General features: G+C 34.5%; 1 protein-coding gene across 1 annotated transcript; it reads left to right on the top strand.

Moving 5' to 3' along the window:
- Positions 1-8,008: 8,008 nt before the first annotated feature.
- LOC130463581 (uncharacterized) lies at positions 8,009-9,057 on the top strand. The gene is made up of 2 exons (XM_056832750.1): positions 8,009-8,186; positions 8,339-9,057. Exons 1-2 carry the CDS (start codon positions 8,009-8,011, stop codon positions 9,055-9,057), a joined length of 897 nt encoding a protein of 298 aa, XP_056688728.1.
- The last annotated feature ends 4,818 nt before the right edge of the window (positions 9,058-13,875 follow it).

Here is a 13,875-nt window from a genome sequence, read left to right as displayed (position 1 = left end):
AATTTTCACTTTCCTTTCCTCCTAAAATTGGAGGAATTTGGAAGGAAAGAGAAAATTAAAAGCTGTCATTTATATTTCCTTTCTCTTCCCTTCATTTCTTTCCCTTAAACCAAACACAGGAAATAAAATCTATTTCCCTTCCCTTCTTTTCCTTTCTCTTAATCCCGATCGTACATTTTTAATTCTGAATTTACATCACATGGTTTGGTTGAGTAGGTAATTAAAACAAATAAATATTCCATACCCAATGGTATTTTTATGTCCATAGGTGGTTACCTATCTATATATTACATCCTACGTTCTAACCATTTAAAAAATGGTAACTTTTGTGTAAGACCGCCATACGGAAAGACCACTTTGATTGCTTAACTAATTAGTTTCATTGTTTAACTAATTAGTTCTAGTGCTTAGCTAATTACTTTCATTGGTTAACTAATTGGTTCTAATGCTTAACTAATTGGTTTTATTCCGTAACTTATACAACACCAATGTGGTCTTATATGTAATACCACCTTATATAAAAGTTTGTAAAAAACAAGAAATTCCCAAAATTTTCCTTAAGAATAGTTAAATTACTGCATGACCCTTACATTCCTTCTTGAAAAAAATTCATTTTTAACATTAAAATTACTGCCCTACCCTTAATTACATTTTCCTGTTTTTTTCTCTCATCCATTTTTTCTCTCTCATCGTTTCCCCCGTCTCTTGGGTTTCTTTCTCTTTGCAAAAATGGATTCCCAAAATACTCTTATTTTTGCTTTACCATCAATTCAACAACTTTCTTTGTTTGTTTTTACGGATCAGATTATTGATCTTTGATACTACTCAAGGTAATTACCCTAATTCCTATATATTATATTTTTTGAACAAATAAAATGTTTAATTGTCCCTGCCATGAAATTCCTCTATATTGCTGAACAAGAAGAGAATTGAATTTCATTTCAGTGCGTGTATTGATGCCCTGCACACTCTTTTTTAGTAATTATAGATACTTCTCTTTTGTTTTCTGTCCAATTTGTTAATATTGTCCTATTGAGTAGTTAAACACTTACTCACTTAGACATCCCTTAATTTACACGAATTGAGTTTGATTTATACAAAATGGGTTAATTTACGAGTAATTAATAATACTCCGTAAACAAATTTAATATCATCCGTACGTTGTACGAGTCCAAAGCTAGTTAAATTCTGCAAGGAAATCAAAAGTAGTAGAACAAGAAGATGTTTCTGTCAACCATGGAAATGAAGTTCGTGGTAAAACACGTAGTAGAGGACGCGGACGTGGTAGAACACGCGGACGTGGAAATGAGCGAGATGCTTCTACACGTGGTGAATAATATTTTTTTTAGTTGAAAAAACATTTTGAGTTTTAATGTAGTTAATTGTTTTTTTTTAATTACTCTTCAGAAGTTACAATTAATCTTACTTTTGATATAGTTACTCTTTCTGACTTCAGTAATTATTTGATATATGAGAGTGATTATTTAACATAAAGATTTACTATGAGATCTAAAGTATCTGTGTGATATTGTTGATTTTATTATATAGTATTTGTTTTACAGTTATAATTACCGGTCTTTTCTTAAGATATAATCCCTCCGTATTTATTTAAGGGATACACTTAACTTTTTCGGCCGTATTTATTTAAGAGATACACTTGCCATTGTTAGTAACTTATCAACCCCCACCATCTAATTAAATAGTCTTTCTAATATATTCTATGTCTCACCATCCTATTAAACAAATAATTTTAGAACTACACCCCACCCCCTAAAATGACATAGTCCCCACTTGTTTTACTTATTAAAATATCTACCCAACCCCACTTGTTTTATTACTTTGTTTCATTCAATTCTTCTTCTTAATACACGTGTCAGGCCAAGTAGTTACTCTTTAGATATTCTTTTTTATCCAAATGAAATTATCTTTTTTACATAGTTACGATTCTGAAAATATAGTTACTTTACATAGTATATAGTGACTATCATATATTGAGTATTTTTTATACAGTTACTCTTTCTGATAACATTAACTATATAAAATTCAAAGAATAACTGTAGAATATAAAGAGTTACTACATTATATATAATGGAAAAGTTGATTCTAAAAATACAACTTTTAATTAAGCGATCTGTTTAAAAAGGGCCGACTTTATGAAGAGTTACTATATGATAAACAGTTAATAACTTTGTGTATAAATATTTAAGTAACTATATTCTGATTATAAAAAAAATAAAAAATAAAAATAGTTGTTCTTTTGGTGTCATGGTGTGAACAATTGAATATTTGGTGCATTAGATCCAAATTCTTTGTGTTTCTTTTTCCTTTTTTTTGGTGGCCGCTTGTAATTGTCATATTGACCCTTTACTCTCTGCTTACTTTTCCCTTTAGTATTAGCGCGACTAGGATCAATCATGGTTGTTATTTCAAAATTAGGTGATTCCCCTTCTTGTGTTTCTCGTTGTGCTTCAGCTTTTGCCTTTTCTTGTTCTGCTATCTTTGCAGCTTCTTCTTTGGCCTTCTTTTCTTCTTGCTTTTTTATGATATCGTCAACTACTTTACTATCATTTTTAAAATTCTCCTCGATAAATTTCCTAGCCTTTGCTATCTTATGTCATTTCAAGATTAAGTTATAGTATTTGTCATTTAAAGTTTTAGTGTTAAATAAAAAGTATAAACTGTATTGGTAACTATATGAAAATAAAGTAAACTATATGGAAAGAATAACAATCTGATCATATGTAATCTCCAACCAGTATAATTGTTGATTTCATCTTTCTCTTTTTTTTTTTTATTGTATCAACCCTTTCCCATATTTATTTCTTTGCATATCTAGTCCATCTTAAATGCAAGATTCTCAGACAATGGAAGCATGTGCAATTAACGGTTGAATCTTCAATTTTGAATTGAACTTCTTGCCTTGATCCTGTTAGAATATTAAGGTTGTAATAGAATTTAAAAATTCAACTTTTGTTTCAAGAGAGCAACCAACAGAAAACTCACAAGTGAAAAACATGTCTATTGAGTGAGCTTGAACTAAACAAAAATGACAAGATAACAATACAGTATTGCTTTTTAATTAAATGAAATCAATAGTTAGCCAAATTAAAATTGAGTCAAATTGCAATCGATTTCTTATTAGTATAACAAGAATCATTGAATTCAACAGAAAATTACGAATCATCATAAATCAAAAGCCAAGAAAACCATTGATTGAAGAGTAATTCTAATTCTAATCAAACTTTTCTAAACGATACTTGTTGTGATTGCATTTTGTATATCTGACGAAGACATTGTTACTTGTTCTTCAAGGTACCCATTAAAATGTCAGCATATGATAGTTTGGGACAAACAACTTGGTCCTCTGTCGTCTTGATCACTTGTTTTTCCTGTGGTGAAACAACACATTCAACTACTAGCTCCTTTGTCTTTATCTCTTGTATCTGTGGCTGTGGTGGTGATACAAAATAATGAAGGTCGACAGGACTAGGCTGATATGCAGTTATATTGGCATGAGGGAGACATAGTCCACCCCGAATCTCCCTTAATAAATTTCTAGCAGGATCATAAACAACAAATGCCGACTGAAAATTTGCACAAGTTTTCCTTTTAACATTAAAGGTTGCATGAACCAAAAGTTCTCTAGTATGCATGATTCCAAGAAGATGAACAAAAGTGGGTGTCTTGATAAAATCAAAGCGAGTAATGGTGAACATCTTACTCCACGACTCAGAATTTCCATACTATTAACATAATCATATCCACACATCTAAATCCCATAACGGCTTAGGTTGAAGTACAATCCAAAGTTGTCTTTCCCCTTCAAACTCCCCAACCCTAATATGTTTTCATCTTTATGATATGGCCGGCCTTGCCATCTGCTTAAACTTCCCCGTCCGGAAATCTACAACGGAAACCTGCCTTACTGATTCATCAACATCGTTATAAGTTATAACCATCATAATCCGTATTAGTAGCTAAAACAATACTGTATTCGTCACGAGACGCGTTATAACAGAGCCCTGCAAGCTGTGACCAATCACCCTCTCCATCTGTATACTAGTCCTGATTCGGGTTAATAGTGATGTTTTTATTTGTTATGGGATTCCATAACATATATTTATTATACCAACAATCTAACTTCAAGGCTACTAACCCATTGAAAGAACCAATAACTTCAGGCGGACTATATATTCTACTGTCGTTAATCGTTATCCCTGCAGCAAATACCCCCACAGTTATAAGGAAATTTCAATTCTCCGGAGTCCGGACGCTGATTCTGGTTTTGGGTACAAGAGATTTCGATGCTTGCCATTGTATATTTTGTGTTTGTAGCGAGATTAAATGATTATTTCATCATCGATAAATTTACGAGTGCGACGAAGATGTGAATAATGTAAATGCATAAATCGACGATTGGAAATTATGGAATTCCATTCCTTGCTAGCGGTATTCTCAGTGTATTCCTCAAAATTCTCCTCTTCTTTAATGTCATTTAATTCAAATTGAAGTCCAGTTTCAATGCATTTAATAAACCTGAAGTGCATGAAGGGGTTTAAAATTTTAAATCAAAGGTTTGTTTGAGGGGTTAGTAAAATATATTGCAGGTAAGAATCATCACACGGTTCACAAGGAGTCAAGGAGCAAAATCATTTAACAACAATCAGTACAGAGTTAGGGTCCCTAGGAAGATTGACATTCAATAATTCGGCTAATTAAATAGATGACCCTGGGTCAAAAAAAATGAAAAACTCTAGAGTGAGAAAGTTAGAGAAGATGTTCTCTAGTCACAAAGGCCCCCCGGCACTATTCCTTCTTCTTCACCAAACACCATATTTGACTGCTCCCAAGTGTTTTTTTCTCAATCAAAGCATAGATCTGATCTTTTTTTCAGAAAAAACATACAAAATCAAATCAATTAAAGCACCTAATTACTCTTGTCTTTCCTGGGTTCATGAAACCCACCGTCAACTACCAAAGCTTTCCCAAAAAATTAAATTACCAAATCAAAAGCAAAGCAATACACCTGTCAATTTCTCAAGCAAGGAGCTCGTATTAGAATCGTCCTTCATCAACAGATGCCATCAAAATTACAGGGAGCCTCTCCTATCTTCTCTAACTTTTCTAATTTCCGTTATTTGATCCCGTTAATTTCGCCTAATTGCATGTTTAATTGCAACGTGTCTTTCTCTCCGATCTGTGTAATAGATGATTCATCTAGTTTAATTCGTGTCAATTATAAATTCTGGTTTAATTATATTTACTTGACACGTTTTACTATAGTTTGTAATTTCTGGGATAATATTGGAAATTATATAATACATATGCAGATTTGTAATCTATGTTTGTTTATTGCTCTGCCTGTTTGTTTCTTAAATTCAATCTCTGAAATTCTAATGTCGTCTATCCCAAGTTCAAAATCAACCTATGCTGATTGCATCTCAAAACTTCCGTCTTCCAGTCACCATACTGACCCCAAACTTCCAACGACTAAACTTCTCCCTCTTCCTGATTATGGTCCTGGAAATAACCCCGATGCCCCTGATTCCCCATCCAAGGGGGTTCTGGGAGATCAAGGTAAGGGTACTATTACCTCTACCCATACTGAATCTAATGCTCCAGCTCTCCTCGACCAAATTCCGCCTCCCGGGTCCAGCCCCCCCCCCCCCCCCCCCTCTAGTGAATCATAAACCTAGTCAGCCAACTCCCAATCAAGGGGTAATTCAGAACCTAGAAGCTTGTTGTTTGGTGGGGAAGCCTTTTGGTGACAGTATTCCATATAGTATTGTCCTTTCCAAGCTTCGAAAGGACTGGGCTTTCTTAAAAGGTGAGTTTTCTTAAAAGGACTGGGTAATGGGTGGTTTCTTATTAAATTTTATAATGCTCAAGATAGGGAAGATGTATGGGCTGGGAGACCATGGTTTGTTCAAGGTCTTAATTTCGCTCTTTTTCTATGGGAAAGGGGTTTTAGTCCGTATACTTCAGATATTGAGACCCTTGATCAGTGGATCCGTATTTATTTACTTCCTCTTGAATTTTGGTCTTTTGATTGTCTTGCTGATCTCTTACAGCCTGTTGGTAAGGTCATAAAATTAGATGATATTACTATTTCTCAGACCAAAGCCCGTTATGCAAGAGTTTGTGTTAATATCAATACAAAAAAACCTCTGCCTGGTTCTCTGTGGGTTAATTTGCCAAATAAAGCCTTTGAAGTTCATATTAAGTATGAAGGCATGAATGAAGTATGCCCTCTCTGTGGCGTACCCAATCATTCCCTTGATGCCTGCCCTCGTAGGATCCGTTCTGAGCTTCACCTGATTGTTGAACGTCTCCATGTTAGCAATCTCGATTCTCCTACTGGAGAATCTTCTGCTGATGTTCAAACCCCTTTAGAAGGACGTGGCCGATGGATCAAGGTCACTCCGAAGAAACGATTCAGGAATCCTCCTCCACAAAAATCTGCCACCATCAATCAACCTAGCATTAATATTCCTCGTCATCAACCTCAACATTCTCCTACTGGTACAGTTCCTGATGCTCCTTCTCATTCTGACGTTAATCCCTTTTCAGTCCTTCAAGACCAAGAGCCTAGAGAGATTGCTTCTATTGAAAATCCAGTCCCTCCCATCTTGCACCAAGCTCCTAATCAATAAGACAAATCTCCAGTCATTCAAGATGATACTCTGGAGTCCGATGATGATTTATTATCAGGCTTTTCTACTCCTCCGGTTATGGAATATGGGTCTCACATACCCATAGACTCCGGGGATATGTCAGAAGGTGAACAACTTTTTATGGAAACTCTGGGTATTCAATCTCCTTCAGATTCATCAAAGCGAAGGAGATGTGATGATATGGAGGATTCAGCTGCCTCCAAAAGTAAACGTGTCTGAAGGATATATAATGACTCTTTTTGCTAACACCTTAATATATTATGTCATATGTATATAGTACTCAAAATAAGGCATTATGCTTACTGTGTGGTGCTTTTGAATACATCCTGTTGCTGTCAGGGAATGCATTTCATGAAGATGTTTGGAAAATGTAAATGGTGGATGCAAGTATTAGCTTATTACCTCAACTTAATGTGTCTTATGTATATATTAGTATTATCAAGGCTCTATGATTATTGTATGTTTTGGGATGTAATATGTATTTGTATCTATGGCCTCCAGTATATATACAATTTAGTTTACTACTTTATAGCATATCTTATGTTGAAATTCTGGTTATACTTGTACCTTTTACAATGGTTATATATTTTCTCCTGTTTAGTATATCATACCCCTGATACGTACTTTTGCCTTTGTTTTTGGAGATCCTTTTATGATCAATGTTGGAAAGGCTTAGATATACTTATGTTTGTAAGCTTCTGCATTGTCGTAATTTTTAATTCCACTATGACAATATCTCCTTTGATGAATAAAGTCAGGTTCCATCAAAGGAAGTATGAGGACTGCGTACGCTTACATATATTCATTAAAGGTAAAAAAGAAACTCAGAGAAATGTAAATGCTTATCAGTGTTGTTGTCTTTACTTAAGGATTAGAGTAACTTTATTTCTCTTTTTGCAAAGCCAATTAAAGAACAAAATGAAAACACTCACGCACAAAGCTTTAATGGTTACCTTTTACCAAATTTCTTAATACCTTATTGATATTTATTATAATTCAGTTTTTATGATAACATTGTACAATATTTGCCTTATTATTTTTTAACAACACTTCTCTAATAGACGATATTTGGGAATGGCTATTTGCCTTGCCCGCGTCTTACGATGCTTGACCGGACATTGTAAGTCCATGGCTATCTCAATTCTGTGTTATCGGCAAAGCACTAATATCATTGTGGAAATGATTGGCCAACGACGGATTCTATTTTTATTACTTATAAATAAATGAAAATTATGAGCTGGAATGTTAGGGGTGCAAAAAAATCTCAAACGACTAGTGAATTGTTATTTCTACGAAAGAAACTTAACCCGGATGTATTTTTTGTTCTAGAAACAATGGTTTCATCTGCAAATAGTCAACGTCTATCCAGAGTTTTAGGATATGACAATATCCGAATTGTAAATCCAGAAGGTCATTGTGGTGGAATGTGGGTTTGTTGGAATGAGAAAAACATTGATATTCAAATTGTATCTCTACAACATCGAATAGCTCATTTAGTTATTACTGATAAATGTTCACACTCTACTTTTGCACTTTTGGGCTATATGCGCCAGCTCAAGAGGACGATAAAGTAGAGTTTTGGAATTCGTTTAATTCATTGGTTCAATCTTGTACCATTCCGTGGTGTATTATAGGAGATTTTAATGAACTTTTATGCTTAGCAGATAAGAAAGGTGGATGCCCTTCAACTTTACGACGTTGCCTCAAATTACAACGTTTTGCTCAACTAAATAATGCGAATGACATTCCCCCTATTGGATCGGCATTTTCATGGAAAAAACACATGCGAAATTATATCATATATGAACGTTTAGATAGATGTCTAGCAAATGATACATGGTTACAATTATTCCCTCATGCGGCAATTTCATATGAATATTTCTCGTGTTCAGATCATACTCCGGTATGCTTATACTTGGATAACTCCGGACCACCTAAGCTTTCGTCTTTCAGATTCCAAAATGCTTGGACTTTATATGAAGAGGCTCAAAAGCTAGTTGCCAAAAATTGGGCTTATAAACATTCCGAGTCCAGATTTTTCTGTATTTTTCAGAAATTGTCTCGGCTTAAAACTGACTTAAAAAATTGGCATTCTCGTAAGTATGGGAATATACAACATAAACTTGCATTAAATCAAGATAAATTGAAAAATGTAGAAGTACAACTTCAACTTTACCCGGAAAATCATCATATTGAGCACCATCTTCATCGACTTGTCAAACAACGAGAACGACTTCTCTCGTTTGGCCAAAACTTCTGGGGAAAATATGCTCGTAAGCAATGGTTGACACAAGGTGACCGAGGTTCTCGCTTTTTCCATGAGAAAATGAAAACTCGAAAAAGACGTTCCCAAATTTTTAGATTACAGAATGATCTAAACTAATGGGTAGACTCTCCAGAAGATATATCTAATTTATTCTTTCAAGAATTCTCAACAAGATTCAAATCAGCTCATTCTAATTCAAGAAATATCAATATCCCTTGGATTCAACCTTGTATTTCTGAAGAAGATAATAATAATTTGACACAACCTTTTTTAGATGAGGAAATCAAACACGCCTTTTTTGACATGTCACCTTATAAAGCCCCCGGTTCAGATGGCTATGGACCAAAAATTTTCCAATATTACTGGCCAATTATTGGTCAAGATATATGCAAAGCCATTAGAGGTTTCTTTCATCATAGAATTTTACTACGACAACTTAATCATACGATTATTACTTTGATATCTAAGACAAACAACCCAAATAGGGCACATCAATATAGACCAATTAGTTTATGTACAACCATTTACAAATCTATAGCCAAGATCTTGGTCAATAGAATCAAACCTTTTTTTAAAAAGATAGTAGGTCCGTACCAAAATGCATTTGCTCCGGAACGAGCAATCCAAGATAACATACTAATGGTACAAGAAGTTCTTAATATGTTTAATAAGTCAAAAAATAAGACAGGATGGCTAGCTTTAAAGCTAGACATGGAAAAAGCTTATGATAGGGTAGATTGGGATTTTCTTTGGGCTACTTTACGGGCATTTGGCTTTAATGAAACATTGATTAACTGGATCAAGCCTTGTGTCACCACAGTATCTTACTCTCTGGCAATAAATAATAATACAATGCAAATAATTTCTCCAACAAGAGGATTACGACAAGGGGACCCTCTTTCTCCGGTACTTTTTGTCATTGGTATGGAAGTATTATCTCGGAAACTCTTATTGCACGCTCAAGAAAAAACTAGTGGCATTGGTATCAAAGTCACGCCAAAGGCTCCTATTATTCCTTGCTTACTCTTTGCAGACGACAGCTTATTATTTTGTAATGCTAAATCGACAGCTTGTACGATGCTAAGGGATATTTTAAATGATTTTTCCATTATGTCGGGAAAAATGATAAATTTTCATAAGTCTTCGCTGGTCTTTTCAAAATATGTGAATAACAACAGAAAAAACCAACTAGCTAGCTTTTTTAATATGACTCTGAAATCATTTCTTGGACGTTATTTAGGAGTACTTTTCAACTCAAAGACCTTCACTAGGCATAATTTTCAACATTTAGTAACAAATGCAGAATAATTGGTCCTCAAACATGGTTTCCAAAGCCGGAAAAATAATTTTAATACAGAGTAATCTAGAGGCCATGCCTTCTTATGCAATGACGACATCTCGTCTTCCAAAGAAAATTTCTAATTCTTTGGATCAAATCAATCGTAATTTCTTCTGGAAACAATCTGCTGACAAAAAAAGTATACCTATGATTGCTTGGGATAAATTTGTCTTCCCAAGAATCAAGGAGGTTTAGGTCTCCGCAAAACTGATGCCGTAAATTCAGCTTTTCTGGCAAAATTAGGATGGAAAATAATTTCTGACCCAAACAATTTATGGGTCAAAATTATCCAAGCTAAATATTTACAGAGACAATCTTTTTTTAATTGTAAACCTCAAGCAAAAGATTCTTGGATATGGAAAAAAATTCTACATATACGACCTGTTCTGCTTCAAGGTATACGATGGAAAATTGGTTCCGGATCTCATGTTCTGTTTTGGCTAGATAATTGGTGTTATTTTACAAATTTAATCTCGCTATTAAATTTAGATGCGTCTGTTATAGAAGATTTGAATATTACAGTAGATCATTTCATTACTCCTTCACGGACATGGGATGAACATGCTCTTGCTTTAGTGCTTCCTCCATCCGTAGTTCAAGTCATCAAAGGTATTCCATTACCTGTCACGAACTTATTAGATCAACCATGTTGGGGTCTTTCTAGTAAAGGAAACTTTACTGTTAAATCGGTCACTTGGTTAGCTCATAATGCTATTCCTCATGTTAAATGGGAATACCACTGGATTTGGAAGCTAGATATTTCCCCTAAGTTAAAAAAAAAATTTATGGCAACTTTTGCACAATGGTCTACCTACAAGAGATAACCTAGTATATAGAAGTATTGACATTCCTATTAGTTGCCCTTTCTGCGGCTCTCAAAATGAAACCCAAGATCACATCTTTCTCCGTTGCCCTTCTACTAAAGAATTTTGGGATTCCGCTACAACAATCCGTTGGCTAGGTACGCACCTTCAAGAAACTTCTATTTTTTCTTTTTTCCGAAAGATACGCAATAATGTCAGTCTCCCAATTACGAAAATAATTACTTCCTTCTGGAGCATTTGGAAAATGCGAAATGCATTTATTTTTAAAAACGCCTCATTCTCAGCTGTAGGACTCTATACTAGAGGTTTTAAGATTTTTAACGAATGGAAAACTCGCACTTGTTTCGACTCTTTGGATTCACGCTCAATAAACAATGCTCCTAAAAGTTCTTATCGTTCTATCCAAGTTTCTTGGACGCCACCTGCCCCAGGAACATTCAAACTTAACTTTGACGGCTCTGTTCGCCATAACTCAGGTGCAGCAGGTGTTGTAATTAGAGACCATCTTGGAAACAATATTGCTAGTCGGTCTTTCAATCTGGGGGTTACTCCCCCTTTTCTTGCAGAAGCTATTGCACTTCGCAATGGATTACTACTGGCAATAGAAAACAATATTCGACATATTCTCATTGAGGGAGATAATTTACTTATAATTCAGATTTTGCAACAAAGAGCTCTGTGTCCATGGAAAATACAGCTGCTTATGGATGACATAAAACATCTGCTCTTTAATTTCGATACCCAAAATTTGAGACATGTGTATCGAGAAGTTAACCGCACTGCTGATTACGTAGCATCCATTGGTCATCACATTAATAGTCAATTAGATATTGATCCTTTTGTAGACAATATATTTTCTTATTTTCTTACCTTAGATAAGTTAGGATATAGTCTTGAGAGAAGACTATCCTAACTTCTGTGTACCTTTCCTTTACAAAAAAAAAAAAAAAAAATTTTTAAATAGATGACCCTACCAATTCAACAAATCATCCTTAAATTACAATAATATAACCAGTAATATTATTACCCCGTAATAATAGTCACGTACTACCTCCGTTTCATAATGTTATTTACGGTTATTATTTACACAAATATTATAAAAATTAAGGAAAGAGTTGTAAAAATATGGGTGAATGTAATAAAATATAGATAAAATAAATGAGGGAGTGTAAAAAAAGTGTGTGGATGTAACAACTTCTCAACTCCGTTACACAACCAACCTATAAAAATAATGCACGGAAGTCAACAAGTTTAATTAGTTGGTAAATTCAATTGGGGTACGACAATACGGTAATAAGAGACTTTTTCTATTAAGGCACCGTTTGTTTGGACGGAAAACACATTTTCGGATAATGATTTTCCCGTTTTTCTTATGTTTGTTTTGTTGAGGGTGAAAAACAACTTTTTCTAAGGGAAAATCAACTTTTCTATTGAAAGGAATGAATGCCACATTTTTTCACTTCTATTTCCTTTTCTCTCTTCTCATTCCCACTTCTTTTTTCTTTTTTCTTTTTTTTTAAAAAAAATTGTAAGGAAACAAACAAATGAACAATATTTTCTCCTGATGTTTTCCCTTGAAAATTGTTTTCCATGGAAAATCAAAGGAAAATGATTTCCCATTGAAACAAACGGAGCCTAAATCATCATGCATTTAAAAATCAAGCTCAAATGGCGTTTATACATGAGGAACACAATTGAAAATATTTTAATTTATTTTGAATGGTTAAACAAATAAACGATCAAAATTTTGTCTATAAATTTAACAGTTAGATTCAAATAATGACAATGGCTATCATTTTATGGTAGCCATTAGAAAGAACCCTCTTTATTTCATGGAATGATTTTTGTACATTCGGTGTTACTTTATGAAAAGCTTTTAAAAGGAACCTTCAACAATCAACCGCTTGTTCGGGATTTATCAAATTTGGATTCATTTCCAGTCATTCATTGTAACCGAAAAGCTAATCAAACGGCGGATTTCTTGGAGCAAAAGAAAGCTTTTGTCCTATTATGTGATTATGGTTTTCGTCTTTAATCGCTCCCTCTCCCTCATCATCCGAAAAGATGAGTTATATTTGCCCTCCAAAGGGATTAACCTGGTTGTTTTTCCTTTAAAAAGAAAATCAACCGCCTACCTGAAATGCGTAAAAAGGAGCTGCACTAGTTCTTGCTGCAGTACATAAACAAACAACCAAAATAAAATAGAAACAATGGGCCATAGATTCAGGACCTCGTCAACTGCTTCTGCTGTATACAAAATTCTACTGTAGACCTGCAATCTATTGTCAAGATTATCCTTTGTAGAGTTGTTTGTCGTGGTTCTGATGTAATGTGAACTTTTCTGTTTGAGTTGACGCAGGACAATGTAACATTTTCACTTGCACATTATCCAGTTCTGTCCTTGAACCAATTATATGTCAGTTCAGTGATGATTGAGGCTGAACTTGGTAGGGAGGATCATGTGTTCAATCCCCCGCAACAACAATTGGGAGGGGACTGGAACCTAACCACTCAGAACTCTCCCCAAATCCGAATTAGACCTAAGGGTGAACCGTGCAGTACACCCAAAAAAAGGTGGACAAAGATTCATAGTGATGCAGTGTGTGTTAAGCTAGGTTTCTGGTAGTGTGGAAGATTAGGTGGTACGTTGCTTATGGTGTACCCCTTTCTTGTAAAAAAAATTAAGTTCTTTAATTGGCCAAAAGAAGAAAATCTACATTTTGGCGTCAAGAAACAAATTCCTTCTTCCCGCGCCTATAAGAGTCAGCCAGC

Source organism: Spinacia oleracea, chromosome 6 (genome assembly GCF_020520425.1).
Source record: "Spinacia oleracea cultivar Varoflay chromosome 6, BTI_SOV_V1, whole genome shotgun sequence".
NCBI classification, from domain to species: domain Eukaryota; kingdom Viridiplantae; phylum Streptophyta; class Magnoliopsida; order Caryophyllales; family Amaranthaceae; genus Spinacia; species Spinacia oleracea.
Note: the sequence above shows the minus strand (reverse complement) of the source record. Positions and strands in the feature narration are given on the sequence as shown.

Bases quoted from the DNA above. Each gene is read 5' to 3' on its own strand.
- LOC130463581 (XM_056832750.1), top strand. From the start codon at position 8,009: ATGGTTTCATCTGCAAATAGTCAACGTCTATCCAGAGTTTTAGGATAT. The intron at 8,187-8,338 runs GTTCACACTCTA...TATGCTTAGCAG, and splicing joins TTTAGTTATTACTGATAAAT to ATAAGAAAGGTGGATGCCCT.